At 47.7% G+C, this 22,891-nt stretch overlaps 1 protein-coding gene across 4 annotated transcripts in view; it reads right to left on the bottom strand.

The window, feature by feature from the left end:
* The window catches only part of DOCK11 (dedicator of cytokinesis 11), a 122,023-nt gene that overhangs the window by 62,369 nt on the left and 36,763 nt on the right, over positions 1-22,891 (bottom strand). For all 4 annotated transcript variants that reach the window (XM_034782729.1, XM_034782730.1, XM_034782731.1 and 1 more), the window contains exons 4-18: positions 22,498-22,580; positions 19,912-19,981; positions 17,730-17,825; positions 13,497-13,631; positions 11,724-11,901; positions 11,291-11,370; positions 9,509-9,592; positions 7,026-7,166; positions 5,378-5,593; positions 4,380-4,502; positions 3,197-3,279; positions 1,292-1,414; positions 1,042-1,118; positions 361-545; positions 205-270 (exon numbers count right to left, since the gene is read on the bottom strand). In XM_034782729.1, the coding sequence (XP_034638620.1) occupies positions 205-270; positions 361-545; positions 1,042-1,118; positions 1,292-1,414; positions 3,197-3,279; positions 4,380-4,502; positions 5,378-5,593; positions 7,026-7,166; positions 9,509-9,592; positions 11,291-11,370; positions 11,724-11,901; positions 13,497-13,631; positions 17,730-17,825; positions 19,912-19,981; positions 22,498-22,580 (1,740 nt within the window). The remainder of the gene's footprint in view (positions 1-204; positions 271-360; positions 546-1,041; positions 1,119-1,291; positions 1,415-3,196; positions 3,280-4,379; positions 4,503-5,377; positions 5,594-7,025; positions 7,167-9,508; positions 9,593-11,290; positions 11,371-11,723; positions 11,902-13,496; positions 13,632-17,729; positions 17,826-19,911; positions 19,982-22,497; positions 22,581-22,891) is intronic.

The raw sequence follows: 22,891 nt of genomic DNA, 5'->3' as shown, positions 1-22,891 counted from the left end.
CTGTTCTGTTCATTCTCTGTGGGGCACCTGGCATTGGCCACTGTCGGTAGACAGGACACTGGGCTAGGTGGACCTTTGGTCTGACCCAGTCTGGCTGTCCTTGTGTTCTTATGGAGACACTCATTACTACGCCGTATTAACCTAACGAAGTGCCCAATTCTATATACATTTGTTTACGGTTTCAAAAATGGATTATGAACCAACCTTCAAAGCTTGGGCATCAGCTTCATCTGAGTCCTTGAATTCCATGCAGACCACGATATTCCTTGCCTGGAATGAAGAAGAACGGGAGAGTAAGCTTCCAGTTTTAGATCGGGGATGTTGTGAGCGTCTGTCCGGCCCGTGTTCTGTGGGACTCACCTTTGCAAATGTTTTCTGGCTGTCATATTTTAAATGCAAGGGGTACACGTAGAGATGATTTTTGTAAATAGTGAAGGGATAACGGTATTTCGCCGCTTCTGGGACAAACTCCTCTACCTCAACGGTGATGTTCTCATGGCCCTTTTCAAAAGGCTTTATAGGGATGTAAGAGGCAGTAACACAATCTAAAGAGGAAGGATAAGTTGAGATAAGCAGGTGTCTGACAAACATGGGAAAGTCAGCAAATGCAACATGCCACTTTACATTTGACATTCTGCCTTTGCCATCACATCCAGCGCACTCACTGCAGTCAGAGAGCCATGGGCATATGCCCCAGGGTAGAATTTGGCTCCTCTCTGTTCCATGCTACGGGGCCAACTTCTCCTGTCAATCACAGGACAGCAACCCCTTCGATGGAGCATCGACTAATGCAGCCAGAGCTGCAGATTTCCTAAAGCTTGAAAACAGTGCAAGATGTGTTCCTTAAGAGAAACCTTTGCTGTTAAGCTCCAGCCTCTCATAAAATTTTTTTTTAAAATATCAGTTTCACTAAGTTAGTTGCTCATTATCTAACATTGTAAATTCTAGATATTCCTCATCCATATTATGGAGAAGCACGCTATAAATGTTACCAGGATGGTTAGCACAGTTAACATTTACTTTCTGATTTGTGTTTCTTACTTGATAATTCCAGAGGGATGCACTCGATGGTGATATTTAAGTGGCCTGGGATAACCTGGAGTTTTGTCTTCTCTGGCCTGTATTAGAAAGCAAGAACAAACTCATCAATCTTGAAAATTCAAGCATGAACAAGTTAGCTCCGAAAACTTGATCTCTCTAGGTGGTTTAGAAACACGCTCACATCCACACATACTATTTTAAAGAATATTCAAATGCCCACTCAGCCGCTACACCAGTTCCTTACACTCACTTCCTAAACTCTGCTAGCAGCTTCAGCAGATCCTCACTAGAGAGTTTGCCACTGTCTTGTTTATAGAGAGGAGAGAATTTCCCGTCGAGATCCAGAGTACCTTGAGAGTCTTTGAAAACTGGCCTGCAAAAAACAAAAGTGGACACATTTCCCAAGCATTAGTATGAGCTGCGAGGCTACCCATGCCAGTCTGGGACAAGCTCAAAGGGTGATTCACTCCTGTGCAGGCAACACACACAAGGTCTACGCAACACAAATACTCAAACCCGCACACATAGGATTTGTGCTGGCTCTCTGCACAGGAATGAACGGCATTCTATGGAAGCACTTCATCATGTCCTTGCAACCTGAAAACACTGTTCAGGAACCTACATGTATGTACCAAGCCACAGTCCAAGCTGACATTCAAGAGTCATCACCATCTTGGTTTAGGACCATATAGCAACCTAGTGGTAGGAATAGGAGACAGTGGGATGAATTTACATCAGTGTCTTCAAGGGAGCTGCATTAGGGTCTGTTTGGCTCGGTATATGTTTACCCTCAACAAAAGAATATTTGGGGAATCAGATCATGGTCTTCAGTCATCCAAGAGACAAATGGAGGAGCTGCGGCTAGGTGGCATCTCTTGGGACTCTCCAGAGTTCCAGACTGAACTAGTTAACCTCCACCCCAAAAACCCACTATCTAAAGGTCCAGTCCTGCAGCCCTTGTCTCCTGGGCAGAGTCACTGAAGCTGAGAGGACATGCAGTCCCTTCAGTCCTTTCTTTGAAAAAGAACCACAGGGGCTACCAGACGGGATCAGACCAGTGGACCATCCTGTCCTAAGGCTGACAGTGTAATGCACTGGCTGCTTCACAGGCAGGTGCAGGACCTTGGCACCAGCAGTTACGGGATAACCTGTCCCCAAGGAAGTTCCCTCCTGACCCCAATAGGTAGAGGTCAGCTCACAGCCTGAAGCAGGAGGGTTTATAGCTACAACTGGTTGGACATTTTTCACCCACATTTCACGGTGAAAAATGCCGTTGCTGTTGAAATCTATACAGCTCAACAAATGTGTTGCTTGTGATGAAAATTCCTGTGGGAGGGGAAAATGCTTTTTTTGTTTTGTTTTGTTTTGAAATTTTCATTTTGCGGGAAGTTTTGTTTCAGATTTTATTTTACTTTATGTTTTTCATGTTTAAAAAATATTTTCACATTATTTCTTAACATGTCAGCAGTAGCGGTGCACAATCTGACCTAATCTAAGAGCTGAAATATTCTATTTTATTTTAAAAATCATTAAGACAGACACTACATAGCAGTGATGTAAACATTTTTTTTTTCCAGATCAAAGCGTCTCCTGTTTGTGTTCCAGTGAACAGTCTGACCCTACTATTACTATCATGGTATGAAAGAAAATGGAATTCCCATAAAATTTCTGTTTTGGAAAATTTTCATGTTGGAATTCTAAGATTCCATTTTGAATTTTATTATAATATAAAACTGAAAAAAAATTCAAAATGGAATTTCAGAATTCCAAAATGAAAATTTTCCAAAATAGAAATTTTATGGGAATTCCATTTTCCTGGGAAATTTCAAATATTTTTGTTCCCATATGGAACAATTTTTTTTTTCAAAATGTCGACATTTCCCACAAAAATGGAAGTTCCATGTTTCAACCAGCTCTATTTATAGCTCTCCCCAGAATTCTTGTTTATTTTATAATCTCACTCCAGATCTAGGACTCCAGCCAATGCAAATACTGGCTCAGAAAAACAATTTGTAGGGCCAAATTCTGCCCTCAGTTACACTTGTGCAGCTTCCCTGACTTGAGGAATTTGGCCCTTAACCGCTTGGCCTGATTTACAAACAACACAGACAACAACAACTTCAGAAGGACGCATGAGGATTTCAAGGCGACTGACCTGGCAGCCCAAGCAAAGGGCATCCTGTACTGCCCAAGCCGACTACACACCTGCTTAGCCAACTTATGAACCTTCTGGGCAGTCTGGAAAAACAAGAGAAAGGATCGACAAGCTGACAATGGGGTCACACCTTCATAGGACAAGAATTAAAATGCGACAGCTGTGGGAAAGGAAAGCCCTCAGCCTTCCACCAACATACAGCCAGGTAGCAAGTTAGAGCATCTACGCTGACGCCAAGGACTAAGCCCACGATCATTGTGGCTTCAGCCCATGTCTATTTCACTGCTGTATGTGATCAGCGTGCCTTTTAGGGTGCAGTCGTGTTACCAGTTAGCTTCTTCCCTCAATAACTCGTTAACCTGACAGAGCTAGAAGGGCATCGCTAGGGAGTTTCCAAATTTGACCTCCACGATCCTGCACTAACCTCAGCTGTATGCAAGGGGGGGTACCGAGCCTTTACCTATACTGGGCCTCACCCCACTCACCCTGAAGTCAACGGGACTCATTGAATTCAGTGGAGGGTTCAGGTCCCAGCTGGGGTACACACAATTCATGGCAGCTACCACTAGAGGGCCCCCAGATCCTGCTGCCATTTGCACAAACTGGCCACCAGCCCTGTGCACCCAAGCAGAGGAGAAGGAGGCGGAGCTGTGTGCAGAGTGGGCGTGGCTACAGGGTGGGCCATATTCTGCCTGGTTCTGAGCCCCACCAACTGTGGTGCAGGAACCATTTTTAATTAAAAAATAGCTCTTCCCACCTGCCGGAGCAAATGCAGAGGCAACCTGAGGCAGCTGGTTGTGAGCAGGGCTGAATCTCTCGTGTGCGTAGCAGTTCCCCACCCAGCTTAGGCCCCGCACCGTTCTAATGTGCTGGGGAACTAATTATCTCATCTTAAAAATCTATCACGTTTCTGAACAGCCAAGCTCTGTTCTGAGAGCCGAGCTGACATCAGCCGTGATGCCAGTGCCCAGAGCAAAGCCGGAAATGCCAAGAGCTGCGGCCATCTTAACTGCATAGGAAAAGCCCAAGGTTTGCCAGAAAGGACAAGGAATAACAATCCATGTGTATTTTCATGCTTCTCAGAGTATCACAAGCCAACGGAGACTAGCCAGCTCCAGGTTATCACCGGAGTGGCCTGCAGTGCCCTTTTGGAGACCTTGCCATACATAAGCTTATCCAGTACCTTCACCGGGTCGGAGTTCTTGATGTACGGGTCCACACAGTGTGTAATGCTGCCTTGCAACACTTTCTCCACACGGGCCACAAGAAAGATCTCCACATGGGGGTTTGCCACGGAGAAAACTCCCTGAAAGTGAACGAACAGCAGAGCGTCAGAGGCAATTACTCCTCCCATGGCCACGCTTTCCTCCAGCTCCAATCAGAATGGAGCCTGGTAGCTTCCCCGCTTTGGCGCTATGCAGATTCATGGCACGTGTCCGTTCCTGACATGGCTCTGGGGCCACATGCCAGGTTCCAGCAGGTTTTCTTGGTCTGAGCGGGGCCAAAGCCTGAGAGAGGCTACTGGGACGGTGCAGGCACTCGGTACTTCTCAGAATTGGCGCTAGCTGTGGGACTTGGAGGGTTAAATGGCTGATCGGCTCTTTCTATGAGCCCCAAACATGGTAAAAGTCAGAACCGTTTGGGTTCCCAGCAGAACGAGGAGCTGGGGGGAGGGGATTTGATAACAAAACCTCCCTCCAAAGAAAAGCTACAGCGTATGCTTGAACTACGGGCTGGGAGTGTCAAAGGTGCCTTCGGGAGGGAGATGCCCAGCTTCCACGCACTTTCACTGCTCCTTCGCGAATCCCAGGTGGCTACGTTTCAGGCAGAGTTGGTGAGATTTTTCTGAATTTCAAAATGTTGACAAAGTCAGGAAAAACGTCCACTAATTTTGTTTGCCTGTTTTCTCAGTGATCATTCAGGTAACCGAGCGTCATGAGCGAATGAGGGCTGGATAATCGGGATTGTGCTTTTCGGAGCACGGACCATCTTTTTGTGCTGTCTCTATACAGCACCCACCACAGTGGGGTCCTGGTCCCTGACGAAGGCTCCTAGATGCTACAGCACTCCACATAATCAATCACGGGCTGTACATTTTCTGAAAAGAGGCAACAACATCAAAGCTTTTTCCTTGCACGTACAGCGACAACACGGAAAGAAAACAGGAAGTCAGTTCCTCACCTGCTTTATGTAGCGCAGGTGAGATTCAGCAATTCCGTGAATGAGGTGCTCATTGGTCGAAGTCCCCTTGGGGTGACTGTCACCAGCTGCTTGGGTGGAACTGCCCAGCAGCATTTCACGGACCGAGGGAGGATTCAAGTCCACATGGAAGTCAGCTGAAATCTTGCAATTGTTCTTTACGTCAAATAATGCCAGGCTGATGAAAAATGGCTCAACCTGGGAATTTGAATGAATGTTCTTGTTAAAAAGCATGGAACAGGTTCTACCCTCGAGGTGTACTTGAAATTCACTGCTAGACACACAAGTGTGACCTCTGTGTCTTCGAGTCTCAGTTCAACTCTCACCATGAAATTCACCCTTGCACAAGGACTATGCACCACTTACAATCTGTGGGGGCCATCTACGCGGGGTGAAGTTCACTGTGAAAGAATTATATAAGTAACCAATAGTTTATTTGCTTCTGACTATCCAAAAAAGCACTCTAAGACCACAGCTTTGCTGGGTCTTCTTGCATTTGTATCTAGTAAAGATGAGCATAAAGATGAGCGCCATTTTAAATTCACTGACATAACATACAGAAAGAAGAGTAGCAGGTTATTTATACGAATGGCAGGAAGAGAGGAAAACGCTGATCAATCTGTAAGAGCTGTTCAAAGGCTGTAAGTTCAGTATAAGGCTACGTCTACCCTAGCCCTTTTGTCGGTCAGAGGTGTGAAAAGAACACACGTTTTACCGACAGAAGCGCTGGTGTGGACAGCGCGATGCTGGCGGGAGACGCTCTCCCGCCGACATAGCTATCGCTGCTCATAGGGGGAGGTTTGATTATGTCAGCAGGAGAGCTCTCTCCCGTCAGCATAGTGCCGTCTCACGGGAGTCCTGACAGTGGCACAGCTGTGCTGCGGTAAGGTCTGCAGTGTACACAGAGCCTAGGAATGTGCATTTTTAGCACATCTCACAAAGTCCCAAATAACTCAGTTCTGAGTTGCCTGACTTTAGTTGTGTTCTAGCAAGAGACTCTACGTATTTCTTGGTCACATCAGGTAGGGTCACACAGAGAAAGCTTCCAGCATAAACTAACCACCTTTCCCTAGCTGTTCTCACCTTGCACGTGAACCGTCTGAAGTGAGTTCAACAATGGGGTGACTACATCAGACCTCAGGCTGGGTTTTGTAGCTCCAGGCCTTGACAAGTAGCAACAATTCCAGATGTTTTTGGTTCAGAAAGATTGTAGAGGACAAAGCTACCACGTGAAGGTAAGACCGCAGAGTGCCTGATCACAGCAGTGACGTACATATGTGCTATCTCCAGGCCTGATTCTGCGGGCTAAAATCTAAAGTCCCCACTGGCCCTGGGTGCATCAGGACTGAGGTGTCTGTTAGCAGTGCCTCCATCCCTCTCTGACATGATGGTGAAATATTGTAACAGGGATGGATGCAAATTCAGGCCCCAGGCCTGCAATGAGGTCTGTGCCAGTCGACCCCCTGTGTCGGCCCAGAGGCCACTAGGAGCAGAATTGGGGCCTAATTTCTTTTCCCAGCTCCACCCCCGGTCGGTTTCTGTTGCCGATCAGAAGAAACGGGATGGTAACTGTCTACGTCTAAGCACAGCTCCAAGAGAAGAAACGGAACTTTCCAAGGAAAATGCGTACGTTTGTGGGGGAGCCCTCGGCTCGGTGACATATGGGATCCTGGAGGTTGAAGGTTAAATCATGACAGTTCACCAAAAAGCGCCTGCTGCACTTTTCCTCAAAGGGCTTTACGTCTGGCTCAATTCCAGAGAAGTCCAGCCTCTAGAAAACAAATGACACACATCCTTTAAAACAGGAACCTCACAAAAGAGTTAAGGGATTACGTTATAGCGAATGGTATTTTATCATAATTAAAAACATGGTCTAAAAAGTGCAGCACATTCACAAACTGAGAGCCCATTTGGTGCCTGTTATGCACATGCATTAAGGACAGGAATTCATAACTTTGTACTGGTTTTTAGCAGTCTGGTTTGAGCGGTTTGTACAGTACAGAGAACTAAATCACCATAAGATTTCAGTTCTGCCCTCTGCCTTTTAGTTGTAACCTTGAGGGTCCACCCAAATGTCCAATCACAGGGAGCCTGGAGGTGAAAACAGCGTATGTGCAGCAGGAATGCTCAAAGAGTTTCTACCACTTTGCAGGAGTCTATTGGTTGAAGAGATCGTTCACATAGTTACTAGACAGCATTGCCAGAACCAGCAACAGCTCACAAACCGGAAGACATTTCTGATGGGCAGTAATGACCAGTCTGGTTATAAACAGTCAAGATGGGCAATTGATTTAGATTTGCTGTAATAAAACTCAAACCATCTTGAATCCAGTCACCTCCTCCATAGCCCTTAAGGCCCAACTGGTCCTGTGACTGGTTTGTGCCTACCCAGTGCCCTTTCACAGACAGTGCCGAATGGGAAGAAACAGACAAGACGACCTTTAGGCACGACCCTTTGCCAGATAACAACTCCCTCCCTTCACCAGAACCACCTTGCTGTGTGCCAAGGACGTAGGACTGCATCATCCAGAACATCAAAATAACAGTGTGTTGAAGGGCTGATGTGCATGCTATCATTTCCCCCCCATTACTGAGGAGACCTGTGGTATTACTCTGTGGGGGCTATTTCCCCCCTCTGAGTAATCTAAGCAAATATAGGCTGCAATCATTAACCCGTTTTAGAAAACTATTTCTGATTCGCTTCCGAGCAGACAGAAAACCCTGCCCTCTCTCAGGCTCATGGCTGCAATCACATAATTGCTTCAACATCAGCCTGACAAGCATGTAAACAGGCCACAAAACTGAACTTGTGTCCACGATCGCAGACGTACCAAGCCGCAGAACACACGGGGTCTGCTCTGAACCAGAATCAACAGGCTTCTTTGTGCCCAGGGACAGGGCACTGTGAGTTCAGGGGCAGCGCAGCCAATAAAGATGTTTTGTACTTTCAAGGATGTTCCCCTTCTGAATCACACGACTAGTATTTTGGGGAGTTGCCAACAGTCCCTTTTTAAAAACAAACCTCATGGCTCCCACAAGGGCTGGAGAGACCCTGGTACAATCATCCTAAAGATGACCCAAGAGGAAAGTTTGGTTTGGTACAAGAAAGACTCTGCATTTTTCCCGTTAAATCAGAATTGTCACCCTCCCGGGCTCTCGCAGCTCAGATTGATTTGAAGCTAGAGAAAATCAGAAACTAGGAAATAAATGGAACAGTTTTCTAAAGTCATGTTAGCAGCAGCAGCTTTTTCCCTTTAAATATCACGGGTGCCTTCAGATCCATACCGCTGCTCTCAGGACCGGAGAAGAAATGCTAGCGTGCATGCCAAACCTTCCTTTTGCCATCCCGGGGAGCACCTCGGGCCCTCAGCATCCCCCATGGCAGCTCTGCTGGACCTGGGGCAGTCTCTCTCTCGCTCTATTCCCATGACTGGGCAGTGGATAAAGTCAGCCCTTCGTATTCCAAAGGTACTGAGCTCAAGCCGCATTATCATTGTACTTGGATCTACGTTTCTATTAACTCTTTTCTATCTGTGTGAATAGACATTAACTTTTGCCACTTTTCCAAGGCCAAAACCTTAAAGTTCGTAAAGAACAAATGTAGAGACAAACAAATGTGTTACCTATAAAAACAGCCTACTTACAGAAGGGTCAGCTGTCTACATGGTCAAATTAAGGGCTATCATGGAAGCAGACTAAGTCCCTGGAAAGGAGCAGTGGGGGAAGACCAAATTTGGCATTCTGCAGCTGTCAGACAAGAGTCTGAACAGGGAACAGCCTCTGTGGTTTGGGAGCTTCCATGTGCCAGCAGCCACGAAGACTTCCTTTACGTGAAAGGTGTTCTGAGCTTTGGCATCTCCAAAACCCAGAACCTGCGTGGCTGGCATATCTCACAAGGACTCGGCACAGACACGGGCTTGCTGCTTATCTCATCGGCCTTATCTGTAGAGGTGACTTGACTACCAGTCATTTTACCGTCTTCCTACAAGTCCCATTGCTGCTGTCGGTGACCACAGCCACCCAAGGAAGGAAGGAAGCAGGTGACACCAAATGGACTTTTCAGAATGGGTGAACCCCAGAAGACTCGAAAGGGGGTGTGTGGGGTGGAATTACCTGGACTTCTGCGTCAAAGGAAAAGAGGTTTTGTCGTCCATCATTTCTGCTTAGTTTATTCAGCTGTTCAGTTTCTCTTCCATACTATGACAAGGAAAGCATTGACATTACTGAGGAGACCAGGCCACAAGAGAAGCAAGTGTTTGTCTTTGGGAGGAATGGACACAAAATGTAATAAAAATAAAGCAGTCAATATTGTTCAGAGCTGACTGATGACCGGAGAGATTACACAATACCGCCCAGCCGCACCAACCAACGCCGTGCTGGGAAACAGGAGGACTCGGGGTCCTGTGGCCTGGCCACGTGACAGGGTCACTGTGAGTGACACAGCCAGCTGGCTACCAGATACCTGCACCTGGCCTACCCAGCGCAGGCCCAGAGAGCTGTGACAGCCATCCCCGCCCTGCCAAACAGGAGTGAAGCTGTCAATATTGCACCACTTTGGAGGCCAAGCTCTCCTGTCCCCGTCTGCACTGCATGTCCCTGGGGTAGATTTGGCGACCTCTCCTCCCGCCCCATCCCCAGATGCATCCACTGTCCCTTGCTCGACGCCCTCTCCCCCAGCTGAGTTATCCTCTCTTGTGGCTTGGGTGGCATCTTCTACCTCGATGACTCAGGTCAGTACCCCCTCGCCCCGGCCCCGGCTTTCCCACGTCTTCTGGGATGTTCAACGCGTCCAAACCTGAACTTCTCGGCTTGCTCCCCAAATCACTTCCCTCTCCGCCTTTCTCCATCGCCGTCGACAACATTCTCACCCTCCGAGTCACTCGTGTCTACAACCCCGTGGCTGCGCGACTCTTCCCCTCCCTGTCACCCTCTCTTCACCTCCTGGCTCTCACCAAATCCAGCCACATCTCCCTCTGAGATCCGCCCCATCCACAACCACAAAGCTCTTCTCTGCAAGCCCTCGTTACCTCTCCCCAGAACTTCGGCAGCCTCCCCCGCCTCTCGTCTCATCCGCTCCAACGTATTCCACGTGCTGCAGCCAAAGTGGCCTTTTCTGGTGGCTGCTCTGATCCTGCTCCCCACGGCCTGCCCACTCCCCACCGGGTTTCAGACTCCTCACCCTGACTGAAGGCTCTCGCACAGCGCTGCTCTGGGATGCACACACCCCTCATCTCCTATTGCACTCCCGCTCCCTCCCTACCACCTTTCAGAGGCCTCCAGCCCTTTCCAGCTCTGTGCCACGGGGCCGGGCGCACACGTGGGTCTGTAGGAACCAGTACTGGCAGAGCCTCTCACGAATAGCTCCGCGAAAGGAACAAGAGCACCAGCTCAACATACATTCCCAGACTGTGGCCCTGTCTTCCTCCTGTCTGCAGCTCCATCCAGGTTCCTGCTCCAGCCTCCTTCTTCCCTGCCACTCCCAGAGACACGGACGCTCCCCCCAATGCAACTCTCCCTGCCCTCTCCCGGTTTCTTTCTCCCATCCCTGTCCCAGCAGCTGGCTCTGGGCAGCAGCAGTGGCAGTGCTGGGTCAGGCTCCTGCCGGGGGTGTGCCTGAGTTTGGATGGGAACATAGGCAGCTCTTTATGCGGCAGACCTGGGAGCAGCTCCAGCTCCGTGCTTTGAGGCACCCTGATGGGATCTGTACACAAGGAGGCGAAGCTGGCGCCAGCAGCATCGCGTAGGTGCCCAGCTCTCCCCAGAGCACAGCTTAGGGATCTCTGCTGTAGGGACCTTAACCTCTGTCACTTAATAGTGTCCAGCAGGAAGTCCCTTTCCAGTGGCAGCTGCCAGTAGCTGTGGGAGTTGAGGAAATGACCACTGTGGACACAATACCTTCATCAGCTCAGGATGCATGCTTCTCTCCAAGCTCTCCAGGATGTTTTCCGATTTCCCTTGGCTGCTCGAGTCGTCATCTGTCAAGTCATGAAAAGCAGATGTTCCAAATGACAGCAATGGCGCCTTCTAATCCCACCAGCCCCCGGGCTCCGCTCCTGAGCTGCTCACTTACAATAGCACAGGGACAATTTCTCGGGGCTTTTGAGACGCTGCCATGGGTTCCCCCATCTAGCAGGAGAGTCAAGTTTCAAATCCACTTTTATTCTACAGACTATAGTTTATGTGCTACTAGCCAAATCTCAGCATCAACATTTACTTGCTACGATGCCGATTTTTAATGCAGGAAAGAATGTAAACGCCTCCATGCTGCTAACGACGATGTCAGCGCTGCGACGGTGGGAATGAAAGATCTAGTGATTTAAAGACTGACCTTGTGCAGCCTCCACGGTGTCTTTCCTCTCTTGCACCAAACTCTCCGTATTGATCTGAATAATCTTTTTCAGAGTCACCAGCCACTCTTCCATTTCCTGTTCACTTTCGGCTGCCAGATAGTGGCTGTACTTATCTAACATCTTGAGTTCAAATGCATAGCGGCGCATCTTGGGGCACTGCACAAACAAGAGAGCGGGCTTTGCATTATACCTGGTTAATATCGCCTTCACTTTAGAGCTCAGCTCAGCGCAGACCCGTTCCCAAGCTTCTCCCTGGCGAAACATACTGTGCACAAACAACAACGTTACAAATGCACCTTTCATTCCGGGGCATTCCAAAGGGGAATCACTAACAGCAGGCATGCACCACTCAGCCCCACTGACATGCGGCTAGCTCTGGGTGGAAAGTAGCAAGCCGCCAAGATGCAGCCTGTTGTACACTAGTGCGAAGGGAAACTTGAGCCCAAGTCACAAAAGCAAATTCCTTCCCTTATAAAAAAAAAGTGCCATGGAGCCTTTACACTCCACCCAGGAGCCTGATTTTAAAGACTCGTCCAACCCACCAAGTAGAACTTCTGCCCGGCGCTATCGTAAGAAGCATTAATCAAAAACCAGACTAACAGTTTCATGGTAGCTCACTTTTCCAACCGCTGCTTGTCTAATAGTAGCATATTCCGGTGAGAAGTCTAGGCAAATCCCTTGATGCAACATGTAAAATACAGTCTACGCCGCCCAGAGTCATGATGGCTACAAAGAAATCTACGGAAACTCACTTTGGAACCTGCGTGGAGTCTGCTCTACTCACCCGAGAGTTAGCCCAAACCCACATGAAAACAGTGCGCCCTGTGAGAGCTACGCAAGAGACAGCACAAGGGCAGGAACAAAAACTTTCTCAGGCTTCAGAAGCTGTGTTTTTCCATACACTACTGCTAGTGCATGCGACTAATGCCTGATGGGCCTTTCCAAAGCAAGGTTTTTCACATGAGCAACAGTTTTCCACAGAAGACCCCATGATGTTGCAATTTGGGGACATTTTCCACTACCACTCTTTACCATTCACCACCCCTCCTCCTCCTCTTTAACAAGAGCTACAGGAAGCAAACACAGCTCATTTGCATTCTCTTATTATTTGTATTATAGTAGTCCTCCAGCAAACCACAGTGTTCAAATGCAGAGTAAGAGACTCTACCTGCCCTGAAAGGCTGACAATTTAAGGCCCTGCTTCTGTAGCCCCTTGCATGTGTGAGTTACTTTACATGTGTGAGTACTCCCATTGAATTCTGTGTGTACAGGATCCAGACCTAGTTTAAGACAAGAGACAACCAGTGCATGCAGACAGACAGAGAGAGGAAGGCAGCTGAAGGTAACACTGGGATGAACAGCTGATTGCACAGAATAGTTACTGGCCTCAATCTTGCATGTACTTCAAGCTCCTGTAGTCCCATTGAAGTCAACGGGGGTGCTAAGAGGTCCCCGTCAGGGGATAGGGCCCCTTGGTGGTGGACACTGTACAGTCATAAAGAAAAAGAGCTCATCCAATCTCGGCAGGGATGACACAGCCGGCTGGGGAGCCGGCGGAAGGCGCAGTGGCAGTGAACCCCAGGTTTTACACTGTCCGCAGTAGGCTCTGCCCACCACCTGCTAGCCGCAGCGATGGCATTGCTGGTCAGGCGGGCGGGTAGGCAGATGGAACAGGCAGAGCGCGCAAATGAGACTGATGAAGCACACGTACGGGGACGAAAGCAGGTAGGACTCACTCCTTGTCAACCTACCTGAACAACGTCAATGCAAGCGTCCAAGAAGATGCAGCCTTTGGATTCTTTTGAAATTTTCTCATCTTTATAGGAATTCAGAATATAGGAACCATCCGGCAGTTGTGTGAGGTAAAAATACCGTCTCTTGAATACCTGCAAGAGCAAAACGCCATTCTCATACACGGGTCACTCTATGCCATCCGTAGCCAGCGAGGCTCAAGTTTTCAGCATTTGGCTTCTCGGTCACTGTACAATACCCCGCTAGGGAAAACAGATGGTCTCTCAGTGCTACGCATTTACCAGGTTATTATTAAACCTAAAGATGTTCTCACGCTCAGGCTTTGGAAAGAGGAAAGGACAGGAAGCATGTTTCACAGGTCAGCGCACTCAAAGCCAGGGCTGAAATACAACCGCCCAAAGCTCCTGCGTCTCACACACCTAATTCCAGATTAGTTCCCGAGACCCTCCATTCACCTCCTGCAGTCCGAGACTGTTCACTCAATGGGGTAATTCAAAACTCCTTAGCAGGGTTGGATTCCACAACTAAAGAAGTCCCTCTCGCGCTGGCAATCTGAGGAATTTCCCCCCAGGTTAGATGGGCAGAGACCCTGGGGGGGGGTTCGTCTTCCTCCCCAGCCTGGGGCAGGGGTCACTTGCAGGTTTGAACTAGTGTAAATGGTGGATTTCCCACAACTTGAAGTCTTTAAAGAATGATTTGAGGACGTCAGTAACTCAGCCAGAGGTTAGGGATCTGTTACCAGAGTGAGGTTCTGTGGCCTGCGATGGGCAGGAGGTCAGACTAGATTATCGTGACGGTCCCGTCTGAGCTTAAAGTCGGAGTCTGAATCTGAGCGAGCACCTAGTTCTGTCCCGCCGCACCCTCTCCTGGCACGGCTCGCTTCTGCAAGGAGCTGAGCAGAGCAGATCAAGCAAAGCACTTGAGTCTGTCCACAGCCCCATTGAAATCAAAGGGATTACTCATCTGCTTAAGTATTTTGCTGGATCAGAATCAAAGTGCTCAGCACGTTGCAGGAGCAAGCCCTGAATTAGTATCTTTTGGGGGGGGAGGATGGGCATGATTACAGGCTGGGCCCTCCCCCCCCCCAATGCAGAGTCTTCCTACTGCCTGCACACCCTCCCCTCCGCTGGCTCCTGTCCCCTTCAGCTCTAAAAAGAAAAGCCAAGTGGTTACATTAGGGTCTGGGAGATTCAGCTGGGCAAGCATCTGGGGATTGCAGAACCCTTCGCGACAGCGACCTCAGGAATAGCTGCAAGCCAATTGTCAGACGGATGTTGTAACAACAGCTTGGCAAACAGTCCAGTGACAGAATCGGAATGGGATCCCCGCAACTGGTTGTGTTTCTTTTTGGAGAACACAGAGTAACTTTTATGGACCAGTCTTGGTTTAGTTTCCTGACCCATTCACTCACCCCTAGATGCAATAACTTTGTCTTAAGTGTCTCCATAGCTGAGTTACGAATACAGACATAGAATGGACTATGCCCTCCAGATGCAATCTTGTGCTGCAAGTCAATGGGAGCATAAGACCACACACACACAATTAGCTGCATCTGCAACTTCTTGCTCCTACCGTATTGGAGGCCAAATTAAGGCCAGGATGTTTGTGATCCAACTACTATACACGGAGCTACAGAGACACAACAAAGATGAGACAAATGTGCTCCTGCCCTAGGTATAGTCACAAAACCCACCTTTCCTGGAGACTGCTTAGCAGAAAATACTGGCACATAATGCCTGGGAACATCTGCAATTTCAGCAGTTGGAAAAGTAGCCTTAGATGTTCTCAGGTTTGCTATGAATCAGAAATGTATTTCCTTCTTGTTAGCGATCACGATTAAAAGGAGCATGAAGGTAGGGCCCAGGAGGTCAGGACAGGGAGATGAGAAACAGCACTTGCACTCCCATTTTGAGGCTTTGAAAATATTCTGATTGTAATGAGTGCCTGGAACAAATATGGATCAATACAGCATTGGAACAACACGGATCACGAATTTCATGCTTCCATGAATAGTGAATCCATCACATATTTGATCAGGCCAGTCACTTATTGCCCAGACTCGGAAGAGTGAATTAAATCTAATCCACGGAGTCAGTGTTTAGACAAGTCCCGGATGTGAGCTCCGAGGACGTGATGCTGATGAATTTTAAGTTTAGAGGATAGTGTAAGCACGTTGGCCCTGATTCAGCATGTGTGGACTTAAGCAGGAGCTCAAAGTTAAGCCCTGCTTCAGCACTTTGCTGAACTGGGGCCTTAGATACTTCAGTGCTGCGTGCTACGGAAAATCTTAGATTAAATAGATGTGTATTAAACTAATGTTCAGAAGGCAGGAGAACAAGTCTCTCATGGGATGTTTGATTTCGTGCAAAACATTTGAAACATTTAACATCCTTCCAATGGAAAGTGCAGAAGCAAGCAGCACACACAAATACACTGCATTATTTATACGGATTTTTCCTTTGCAGGCCTGCTGTTCCAAAGAATTGTCAGAATGCTGTACCGCTTTTGGACTGAATCGCAGGAACCTAGGAACAGAGCGAATGCCAGATCAGATCAGATCACCGGTACAGTCAGTTCAGTTCCCCACTTTGGCAGGGGGGAGTTGTGAAAGCTTCAGATGAAGCAAAAACACAACAACAAAAAGGCTGCAAAAAAATTGCGTGGGGTTAGGCAGAGAATTGAGGAAGTCCAGAAGAAGAAAAGGTCCTGATCTAGTGATTGCCATGGGTTAAACTGGATTGGTGTGCAACCGAAACCAAGCTAACCAGAGTCAAAAGCTGGAGAACGTCTGCAAGAAAGAAGGTTACTCTGAAGCAAACGCAGTCAACTGTAAGCCTAATTAAGTTTTGCTCATAAGCTGGCTCACCACAAAAAACATTCTGTACATGCTTAGCAACTGCCAGCGCCATTGGTTGCCTAGCACATCACTGTAATGAAAGAACGCGGAACTGAGATCATGGCAAGTCTCCTTCTGCAGCACTATAATGATGCTGCAATGTGCCAGTATGGATGGCTTCAGACCTTCAAGGTGCTACTGCTTTCTCAGAACTCTAGCAACCGGCATTAGAGAAGTCTTCTGCACGGAAGAGCAGTGATCAGAACCAACGTTTGCACCAATGGGCACTCATTTTGGGTCCCTTGATTTTTGAGTCGCCCTATAGATAACATGAGCCTGATTTGTAGAAGTGTCGCACCCCCACGACTCCAGCTAAGTCGATGGGACTGCAGCTGAGCAGCACCTCTGAAAACCAGGCCTGAGATGCTTCTAGCTGAGCATTTAGGCCCTTAGTGCCGCAGCATCCTTGAGCACGTGCCTCACTTCATAGGCTGCACATTGATATGCTCTGGCGCAAACAGAAGTTACGGGCTTAGTCCTGTACGATGCAGGAGCTCAGACTAGATGATCACAGCTCGGGCTTCAAGTCAGGCATGTGCTTCTGCACTTCGCTGAATCGAGGCATCAGACTGAGAAACTGAAAATCATGGAATGCTTTGGGGAGTTTTTAGTAGCCTAACGGGAGCAAAAGAACGTAATGTTTTTTCTCCTGAGTCTTGCTGTAATTTGGATACCCATCCGAGTGTTATCACCAGGGCAGTCTCTTTTATCAAGTAACAAAGCAGCTGTTTGCTGAAACAACAAATAGATCATTGGCTGAGCAAAATCAATGATACAATTAGTTGGCGCTTCTGTAGCGAAGTCCGAGCGGTGGAGTGCTGCCCGGTATCCGATAAAAAGAAGGGCTGAGGACTTAGCTGCTGCATAGAAGGTCAGTCCTACGGTAGCATCTCAGTAACACCACCCCTGTTTTAAGCACAGATACTTTTTATTTAGATTCTAAAAGTTTGGCCATGTGCATTCAAGGAAACCAGCATTCAAAAGCCTTGTTTATTTCAGGCCTGCTGTTTTACTTAATTCAATTGTCCTCCTTTTCTGGGCCTCGGGCACTGATTCAGAAGGCGATCATGGGTTTGCTTTAACACACCTCTTTGCTTAGCCTGCCCTTCGTGATTCAAAGCACTGTTACGCACTGCTTGGTAGGGTTCAGCACAGATCCCACTGCAGAAAGGGACTCGTTCAGAGGGAGGCTCTGTAAGACAGTTACAGAGGGGCCCAAACCAAAACCCAGCAGCCTGACTTGGAAGCTTGGATCGGAACTGAGACACTTGGCTCCACATAAGCCAGATCCCCCCGCTCGCTGCTCTGGCACGACAGCGTATGGAATGAAGCTCACCTTCATGGTAACTGTGATTGTACTATTGACATTTGCTTTGTACAGCCAGCCTTGTTTGATGATCCCACCTTTCTGAGAGCACAACGAGGAGGAGTCCTGGAACAAAACAGGAGATTAGAAAGAGGTGACGTCAGTGCTAACCAGGCCCTGACCCAGCCACGGTGCCCCAGGCCAAAAGGCCCGTGGAAGTCAAGAGGAACTTTAAGTCTCATTTACATTAGGAAGTAGCACCGAATTAATCGGTCACGTGGCATTGCCTCCCAACATGGACGCAGTTCTGTCGATATACGGTTTGTAACGGCACCGCTATTCCTGTACAGAAAGGGGGATATCCCTACTGGTGCAGTCACCCGTATACTGGTAGAACTGCATCCACTCGAGAGCTTTTACTGGTAGAATACTGCAGTTAAAAAAAACAAACCAAAAAAACCCCACACCCCCTACCCAAACCACTTACACCGGTAAAACTTTTCAGTATAAGCTGGGCCTTAGCATCTGCCCAGCTGGTCATACTCAGCGTTTTTCCACGCATCGATCTCACAGTGCGCTACGCAGGGGCACACATTATTACCCCCCCATTTCACGGCCAGTCAGTAGCATCGCGGGGGATAGAACCTAGGCCTCCTGCCCCCAAAAGAGCAACTTCCAAGCCTCACAATTCAACACTCTACAGTGACAAAGGAAATATTCACAGTGTTTTACGTCTGTGGCTAAAGTCCCGGATTTCTCCTTGCTGGCAGTTCCCCCTTTTCCATTACCACATCGCTTTTCACTGAAGTTCTTTAACTAATCCTGATGCAAAAGCTCTATTGGAAAATTACAAAGAGCACAGTCCACACTCGGTCAGACACAAGCCAAGATCAGGAAGTACAGTTCAGCTAAGAAGGGGTACGGACACACTCCCTCAAATTACTTTAGTATTTTATTTGGGGAACTGCTTAAAAGAAAACAATTCTATTCTATGTTGAGGGTTTATTTTTGTCCTTTTCTTTTGGGAAAGCACATTGTGTAACTTACTGCACAATACCGCAGCTAGATAGAGTGCGATGCTATTAAAGGAAAGAAACTACACACAGCTAATGTTAAGGCTATGACACAAGCCAACAAAACCACCAGGAAATTCAAGGTTGGGCCCAACAATCAATTCTCGACTATAAAGAGGCACATCCTCTAAAAGGCACATCCAGGACATGCACAATAGCCATTAAAAATGCATACAAAACATCCCTTTCAAATTTCAGCCTTGGTAAAACACAAGCTGCCTTTCCCCTTTAATAAATTCATCAGCCATGGTGCCTCATCGCCCCCATCACATTTAAACACATTTAGGCTACAATGTCCAGCAATTTTAGACTAAACCTTATTAACAACGTCCACCTGCGGCTCTCCTGGTGTTTCTCCAGAGAGGCAGACAATCTTGCTATGTTGCAGATGTGGGCAATGCGAGGCAGAGTGGTTAATGTGCACATGTTCAAAAGTGATCTCTAATACCGGGTGCACATCTCGAAACCCTTCGGGCCTGATTTTCAGAAGGGCGAAGCGGTCTCAACTCCAGGTGATGTCTGTGGAAAAGCACTGAAAGGGCTCAGAGCCCCTTGAATGAGGTGAGCACACAGACGCTGGCCCACAGAAGCAATGGACACTTTCGAATATTTGGGATCTGATTGCAGGATCAGGACCTCGGAGTGGCAGTGTTTTACACCCTGTGAGCAGGTGTAAGTGATGACACAAATTGCAAGGCAAAAGAGAGTCAGATCCTGTGTCTTTGAACAAGCAGTAACGCCATTTTGCAAGATTACTTGACACATGGACACCTACCTGTTCACTTTTGATTGAAGTAGATTGAATTAAAACCTTCACACAAAGAATTGCTTAGTAATATTCTTGGCCTCTCCGTTTCATACTGCTGCAAGATACCAGATGGAGAGCCAAAGAAAGCATCCAGGGAAAACATCCCAGTTAACTGAAAGGAGGCACATGCCTACTAATTCATAAGCCTCTTGGCTCTAAGAGATTATCTTGTAACACCTGCAGATGGATAATTGTCCCAACCGCTCAGAAAAGGGAACGGGCCGTCAGTGTATGATTTCCCAGCGAGAGCATTCCAGCCTGGCGCTTTGCCTGGCGTGAATTGTTCCAGCTGCAACGCACAGTGCTACGGAGACATTTATCTTCCCCTTACCTCATCCTTTTCAACGTCTTCATCAATCTCAAATACGTGGTTTGGAATCTTCTCCGGTCTAAAGGATTTGCTGAAAATATAACACAGTATGTAAGACAGTCACACAGAAGGGAAGAATTCAGGACAATAGTAAAGAACGGGTACCAGTCCTCTTGTCACTGCTGGAAACGTACATGCATGCAATGGAATGAGTAGGCTCAACACCAGATATTATTTGCAAAAATTGATGTGGATGAGTAGGGAGGGGGTAGGACAATGGCAGGCCATACATTCGTGTGTGTCGCCGTGACGTGTCACGAGCGGGTGGCTGCCTAAAAGATATGCCTTAGCAGAAGTTACTGAGCTTGGAGAAATCCCTGAGGGAAATTCTCTGGCCTATGCTATGCAGAAAGCCAGACTAGATCATCATAATGGTTCCCTTCAGGCCTTGAAATCTATGGATCTTGTTGCTTCTCTGGGAGAAAATGATATAAACATGCAGAGGTCTCAATCAAAGCTTGTACATGAACCTTCCCCCACACCCTCTTCACGCGCACCGAAGCTGGGCTTCACGTTGAACGTACACTTCAGTACGAGTGAAACCTACAGGAACTGGTGCCTTAATTGACCACCAAAGAGATCTGTACAGTCTAAAAACCTCCAAGTCACTCTGAAGCCTGATTTTCTGACCAGACGTGACCAAAGTCTGACTTCTGACCAAAGTCCACAGGTGGGTGGCCAATGATCTTGCTCTACCTGTAGAACGCCCATAGCCTTCATACAGCCAAATCCTGCTTGCCTTACTCACTTGTGTAGTCCCATTTAAGTCACTGGCACTTCTTGTGTGAGCAAGGCAAGCAGTGTTTTATCCACAGGGGCTGGAGGAGGGTGGCTTCTTCCTTTGGTTTTTGTTACACTGTGTAACTTCGCCAACTTCAGTGCAGTTATTGCTGGTTTGCATGAGCAGGACCGAGTCAAGGGGCCCGCCCATCATTTATTTTGCAAAACCCAACAAAGATCAGATAGTAAGAACATGTGCAAACTGAATGTAATTCAAGCACCAATGGCATCCTCTTGTGCATGGCTTTCACACCACCTGCATGGAGCAGACCTCTTGCACATCGAGCTGGTCGGGAATTTTTTGACATAACATAACATTCATCGAAAAATGCCAATTTGTGGAAACCAAACCTGTTTGCAAGACAAGGCCCTTTCCAATAGGGTGACCAGATAGCAAATGTGAAAAATTGGGGCAGAGGGTGGGGGGTAATAGAAACCTATTCAAGAAAAAGACCCCAAAATCGGGACTGTCCCTATAAAATCGGGACATCTGGTCATCCTACTTTCCGACAAACCTCCTGACCAGAAACGTGTTGAATTGTCAAAGCCAGCTGTCCCCCAGTTCTTGTAGCCTGCCTCCCCAGAGGAGTCAATTAGCAAGGAGGGGCAGTCAGCATACCACGAGAGCTTTGTCTGAAGCAGTTTGAGAGGTGAGGGGGGCAAAACTGGCCCCACCCAGCACATAACCACCCATCAATCAGGCATGCATGTGCTTGACTGAAGATGGAGGCACTAAACGAGATTAGCCTTTGGCTGGAGTAACACACAGGGCTGGCATTTTAATGCACAAAGCTCTCTTCAGCATTGCCAGTGTTGATGGCGATATTCTTATTCCCCAGGACTGGTATTTCCCCACCATGTTAGGCACAAGCAGGATTGACTTGAGCAAGGACCATGCTGTGACAGTCAGCATTCAGAGACAATGGGATTCCTGATTCGGGATAAGCAGACTGCACTGAAGCTAGGTATTCTGCCACATTCCTGAATTTAGGCTCTTCCTGTCATAACAGCTGATGGAAGGAGGATGTTTGTACGTTGACAGTGAACGAACCCCTGTAATGTCTCTGCAGTTCCCTGATACAGTCTGAGTGACACAGACCTCTGGCTTGCAAACCCTAAATAAAGGGCAAGTAAATCTCATGAGACGATACAGGGGTGGGGCAAACACCAGGGAACAGAAAATATTAGTGGATTGTTGGATCAATAACAATATGTCATAAGAACGGCCAGACTGGGTCAGACCAATGGTCCATCCGGTCCAGTATCCTGTCTTCTAACAGTGGCCAACGCCAGGTGCTTCAGAGGGAATGAACAGAACAGAACATGGCAATTATGGAGTGATCCATAATGATGTCCAGTTGCAACTTCTGGCAGTCAGAGACTAGGGACACCCAGAGCATGGGTTTGCGTCCATAGCCATTGATGGATCTATCCTCCATGAACTTATCTAGTTCTTTTTTGAACCCTGTTATACTTTTTTGGCAATGAGTTCCACAGGTTAACTGTGCATTGTGTGATGAAGTACTTTCTTCTGTTTGTTTTAAACCTGCTGCTTAGTAGTTTCAGTGGGTGACCCCTGGCTCTTGTGATATGTGAAGGGGTAAACAACAGTTCCCTATTCACTTTCTCCACACCAGTCACGATTTTATAGACCTCTATCATTTCCCCTTGAGTCGTCTCTTTTCTAAGCTGAAATTTAGACCTGATCAAACCACAGTCTAGCAAGGTTATTAAGAGTTCCTAGCATCCCAGAAGAGAGACACTTACCACGGCAACATCCGGAAGTCACCTGAGTATTCTTCATATTTATAGTTCACCACATGCCAGTCTGAGTGGTACGTTTTAATGCACTGTAAGGAGAATGAGGCATGTTCTTTGAAATCACAGCATGCTAAGCAAAAACATGCACAACTCTTAAGAATGAAGAGCTACTAGTGAGACGCTGAGGCTGGCATTAAGGGAACAAACATACACAGTAGGTTGGACAAAGACTTCGTGGAGTTGTTTCTTTTATCCTGGACTGGGGAAACTAAACACCACAGAATTCCTTTGAGACCTAGATACCCATGTGATAGGATGGCTGCTTTCAGAGCGCCTCCTCCTGGCCTCAGGGTGACTCTGCAAGAGGTCCCCGCCTCAAGTTCTCTCTTCCAAGGGGCCG

Source organism: Trachemys scripta, chromosome 9 (assembly GCF_013100865.1).
Source record: "Trachemys scripta elegans isolate TJP31775 chromosome 9, CAS_Tse_1.0, whole genome shotgun sequence".
Classification (NCBI taxonomy): Eukaryota; Metazoa; Chordata; order Testudines; family Emydidae; genus Trachemys; species Trachemys scripta.
Note: the sequence above shows the minus strand (reverse complement) of the source record. Positions and strands in the feature narration are given on the sequence as shown.